This window comes from Aptenodytes forsteri, unplaced genomic scaffold (assembly GCF_000699145.1).
Source record: "Aptenodytes forsteri isolate BGI_AS27 unplaced genomic scaffold, ASM69914v1 Scaffold265, whole genome shotgun sequence".
In the NCBI taxonomy this organism is placed as follows: domain Eukaryota; kingdom Metazoa; phylum Chordata; class Aves; order Sphenisciformes; family Spheniscidae; genus Aptenodytes; species Aptenodytes forsteri.
In genome coordinates this window covers 2,912,888-2,917,373 of record NW_008796175.1, presented here as the reverse complement: position 1 = coordinate 2,917,373, position 4,486 = coordinate 2,912,888, and the positions used below count along the sequence as shown (strand labels likewise).

Here is a 4,486-nt window from a genome sequence, read left to right as displayed (position 1 = left end):
GGCGGCAGGCTCACTCTCTCCCGGGCACGGGCCTCTCTGGGTCTGGCGCTCCCCAAGGCCGGCAAGGGGCTCGGTGCCCCGGGAACGAGGCTCCCCCAGCCCCCAGGTGAGTCGGGTCGCTGGAGAGAGCCCCAGCACAGCGACCGCTTCCCCGGGGCTGCAAAACCATCCCTCTTCCCCAGGTACCAAGCTGAAGCTGATGCCGGCTGCCAAGTCCAGGCTTCAGCATCCCAGCCGGGCTTTGCAGCTGGCACAACTTTCCGCCGTTCCCAAACCCACCTCCCAGGACACGGAGATGGAAGGTAATTCTGCACCTGCCAGTTGCTCACGCAAAGCGGGAAGTTTGGGGGGGACTCATGCTGCAGCTAGAAGGGAGAAGGGGGAAGGCCTGGGCTGCAGCATGGGACAGGGACAGAGCGTGGGGAGTGGGGAATCCCTGGAAGTGGCGCAGGTAGGAGCCCAGGAAATGTGCTCATGTCCCAAGTGCTGTATTAATAAGCACTATCTGGCCTCCCACCAATGTGGGCTAGCAGCCTGTTGCCTTGGAGCCCTCACCCCGTGGTCTTGTAGGGTTGCGGGGCTGCAGGTGCCCGTGGGCCTGCAACGGGCACCCTGGCTGAGCCCTGGGCTGCCCTAGGAGGGGTGCGGTGTAGCTGCTTTGGAGTGGCAGCCTCTGTGCCTAATGTTTGTCCACTATAGCTGCTGTCAAGGTTGGGGGTCACAGACAGCCCTCCCGGAGGCTCTCTACAGCAATTCCTACTGTGGCTTCTCGCTTCTGACTGCGGCCGCTGGGAAAAGTGGCTTCCCCCAAGCGCTTTTGCCTCAGTAAGGGTGAATCTGGGCAGAAGCCCCGGAAGCTCCGGTGTTGTGGGAGGGGGAGTTGCTGCCCTGGGGAGAACATTCACGTCTCTGCTGCAGAGTCAAGGCTGATCCCAGGGAAAGGACAGGAGTGGGCAGCGTGTGCCCGGGCTCAGAGGAGGGGAAGTGAAACGCGGAGCATTAAGGCTAGTCGAAGTCCCTTTCCCTGGAGAGGCACCCAGCAAGGAGCCTGAACAAATCCGGTGCTCCAGCTCATCCACAGGACAGGGAGTGGCCCCAGTCAGTGCATGTTGCTACCAGGGCACTCTCTGAGCAGGGGTTGATGCTCTTTGCTTTCATTTCCTAGACCCTACTTCAGGATTGACTATGCAGGAGCTGATGTGCAATACGACCCGAGAGCTGAAGGAAAACAGTAAGAGCAAAGAATGGTTGGTTGCAGCAGGGACTGTCTTGGGAGCAGGTGAGCAGTAGGAGGTGTGGTCCCACGCAGGAGTGGGGAGCTGGAGCTTGCTCCCCTGTAGAGAGGAGCCCTTCTGGAGCTTTCCTGGCTCCTGACTGCCAAAGACCTGCTGAAAACCAAGTGTCCTGTGAATGTACCATGGTAAGGAGAGTCTACATTTCTGTGTTGGGCTCTGGTGGATTCTCGCCTTGTGTCAGGGTGAGCATGGGGAAACATGGGCAGCTGCCTAGGGCAGCTGGCAGCTGCTTGTTTGGCAGTGCCGCTCCCCAGCAGGGTCCTCGCTGAACAGGCACACCTCGGGGGGCACCAGCCTGCTCTGCAGGCAGGGTGCACTGCCTTCCCCAAGAACTGCAGCTGGGCAGCCTGCAGTCCTGGGCCCTGCAGAGGAAGAGGAAGCGAGGAGGCCATCCCTACTCTGTTGGGACAGCCCTGCCCTGCCTAGGGCAGCTGTCTGCCCTCCCTGTGCGAACAGACTCTGTGCAGGAGCCCAGAGCTGCTGGGAGCTAGGCTGTGCAGGAGCACTTCCTCCCAGCAGCACCCGTACAGGCCAGGCCAGCAGCAGCTGTTGGGCTGGGGGGGCTTGAAGACCTCTGGCTCCCTTGGACAGGTTCTGCCCCTGGTCTGGAGCAGCTCTGTGGCCTGGTTGAAGAGGGGCCGGGGATGGCAGTTACGTTTCTAGTGGCGACAGCTCTCTTCACAGGTGAGGCTGACCAGACGTGGGTGTGTGTGGGGCCCTCTTGTTCCAGCGAGTTGGCCCCTGGCCAGACTCCAGGGTGCGGGGATGCAGTCCCTGCTGAGCGGGTAAGAGCCAACTGTGTCCTGGCACCACGGAGCACCATGCTCCTCCACAGGAAGGGCTGTGCTGGGGCTGGGCTGTGGGTCACTGCATGGGGGTGACCACCCCCTGTATCACACTTACACCCTGCCTTTGCCAGTCTGCAGGTGATCAGCTGTCCCAGGAGCTGAAGTGTGTAAAGAATGAGCTGAAGTGTGTAAAGAATGAGCTGAAGTGTGTAAAGAATGAGCTGGAGCGAGTGAAGGGTGAGCTTGGTACATGGGGCTGGCTGTTTTGGGCACTGCGGGACACCCACAATCCAGGTGGCACCCCCTGCACTTGTACCTAGAGCCCAGGGCCTGCAGCTCCGTGGGGATGGGGCTGGCTTCTTGTTTGGGGGTAAAGCAGGATCCCACTCTGCTGCCCCAGAGGGTCTGGGGGTGAGGTGTTCAGGGCTGGCTGAGCACACACCTACTTGCCTCCTGCCTGCAGCTGACAAGACTGCTCAGTGTGAAGCCTATCGCCAGACGATCTCCTCCTTGCAGGCTCAGCTCAGAGCAGCAGGTATGTTCCCTCGCTGGGGTGAGCCCTCGTTCCTGGGCAGGCTGCAGGGATGCTCCGGTGATCCCTTGTCGGTGTAACTGGGGGCTGCCAGGTGGAAGGGACACAGCTCGTGGCCTTCCCTGTGGAGCAGGTGCTGAGTGCCGGGAGCAGCAGTACTTTGATGCTGTTGCTCCCCAGGAATCTGTCTGGAAGATGCAGCAGTGGAGGAGTGACTCGGGGAGAGACTCACAACAGCCACTTGTCCAGCCACCTGAACCGCTGGGCCAGTGATATTTATGGAGCTCTTGAATGAATGAATTTTTTAACTCCTTGTATTTGAAATAAAGGCATCTTTTCCCAGTGGTGCTTGCTGTCTGCTGGGGTAGGGCCAGTGTCCACTGCTGCCCGCTGTTCTCCAAAGGGCTGGGCAGAAAGGGCAGGTCTGCATCTGGCTGTGGCTGGTTCTGCTCAGCCAGAGACTTGAGGTCTGCTGCGTGGAGGAGGTGGGTGCTGGTGGATGGAGGCACAGCATGGCTTTCTGGACAAACCTGGTGCTTCCAGGCAGGATGCTTGGATGTGTGGTGGTGGCAGGCAGCCATATGGGCAAGTTTCTGCCTTAAACTACCTTCACACGGGACATGGGAAGAGCCAGTGCTGGCTGATGGCACGTTGGGCTTCTGCAGCCGTTAGCTGCTATTTACCATTTTATTAGCTGGTGACTTGTGTCAGTGGCTAGGGGCAGGTGGTGGGGAAGCAGCGCTTGGGACTCAGTCCCTCACTGTTCCTGCCTGCCAGCGCTGGAAGCCCTGCCCTGCTGCCTTCTCTCTGTGGTAGGTTGACGCAGGCACCTCGTTGCGCTGCCTCAAGTCTGGGTGAGGCCCTGGAGAGTCCTGCTGTCTGGTGCTGGCAGTGCCCCAAGGCTGGGCTGGGAAGGCTGGCCAGCTCCCACTCCCCTGTTATCTCCAGCTGGTGCTCCTGGCTGCCCCGGAGTGCTGCAGGCAGCCTGCACCCCTTCCTGGGGTGGCTGCCCTTGACTGTGTGGAGGGGTGGCAGCACAAGGATGCTCCGTCCGCTATCTCCCACCCCTGCTCAGCACTCAGTCGCCGAGGCGAGTGGCTCCGGTGCTGGCACAATCTGCAGCGGAGCACTCTAGTGCAGTGTACAGGGGGGGGTTCCCTGTACATGTGTGTGGAAGATAACTTCCTGGTGCAGGTACTAACGGAGCTGACTAGGAAAGATGCCCTGCTAGATTTGTTGTTTGTAAACAGAGAGGGACTCATGGGCGAAGTGGTGATTGGTGGCTGTCTTGGTCACAGTGACCACGAAGTAGCTGAGTTTCAAATCGTTGGTGATAGGAGAAAAACTGCCAGCAAAACTTCATCCCTGGGTATGGGGAGAGCAGATTTCAGGCTGCTGAAGGAGCTAGTTAGTAAGGTCCCCTGGGAATTTGCTTTTGAAGGTATTGGGGTCCATGAATGCTGGCCACTTTTTAAGAGCCATCTCTTAAGAGCGCAGGAGCAGGCAATTCCAAAGTGTCAGAAGACAAGCAAGCAGGACAGAAGACCGGCTTGGCTGGGCAGGGATCTTCTTCTAGAACTTAGGCGGAAAAGGAAAGTGTATGGACATTGGAAGCACGAACAGGTGACACGGGAGGACTACAGAGATGCTGTCTGCCACTGTAAGGAGAAAACTAGTGTGGCCAAAGCTCGATTAGAGTTCAAGTTGGCCAGCACTCTGAAGAACAACAAAAAGGGGTTTTCAAAATACGTTAATAGCAAAAGGAGAATCAGTGGTAACATTGGTCCATTGCTTGACAAGGTCAGTCACCTCACAAATAGGGATGTAGACAAAGCAGAGACATTTAATGCCTTCTTTGCCTCTGTCTTCAA

At 58.4% G+C, this 4,486-nt stretch overlaps 1 protein-coding gene across 1 annotated transcript; it reads left to right on the top strand.

Moving 5' to 3' along the window:
* The first annotated feature begins 8 nt into the window (after positions 1-8).
* LOC103905835 lies at positions 9-2,961 on the top strand. The gene is made up of 7 exons (XM_019474200.1): positions 9-106; positions 183-302; positions 1,166-1,279; positions 1,980-2,080; positions 2,215-2,320; positions 2,547-2,618; positions 2,796-2,961. Exons 2-7 carry the CDS (start codon positions 200-202, stop codon positions 2,828-2,830), a joined length of 531 nt encoding a protein of 176 aa, XP_019329745.1. The 5' UTR covers positions 9-106; positions 183-199; the 3' UTR covers positions 2,831-2,961.
* The last annotated feature ends 1,525 nt before the right edge of the window (positions 2,962-4,486 follow it).

Excerpts from the sequence above, each read along its gene's own strand:
- LOC103905835 (XM_019474200.1), top strand. The coding sequence starts at position 200 with ATGCCGGCTGCCAAGTCCAGGCTTCAGCATCCCAGCCGGGCTTTGCAG. Across the intron at positions 303-1,165 it reads CCAGGACACGGAGATGGAAG|ACCCTACTTCAGGATTGACT; the intron begins GTAATTCTGCAC and ends TTCATTTCCTAG. Across the intron at positions 2,619-2,795 it reads GGCTCAGCTCAGAGCAGCAG|GAATCTGTCTGGAAGATGCA; the intron begins GTATGTTCCCTC and ends GTTGCTCCCCAG.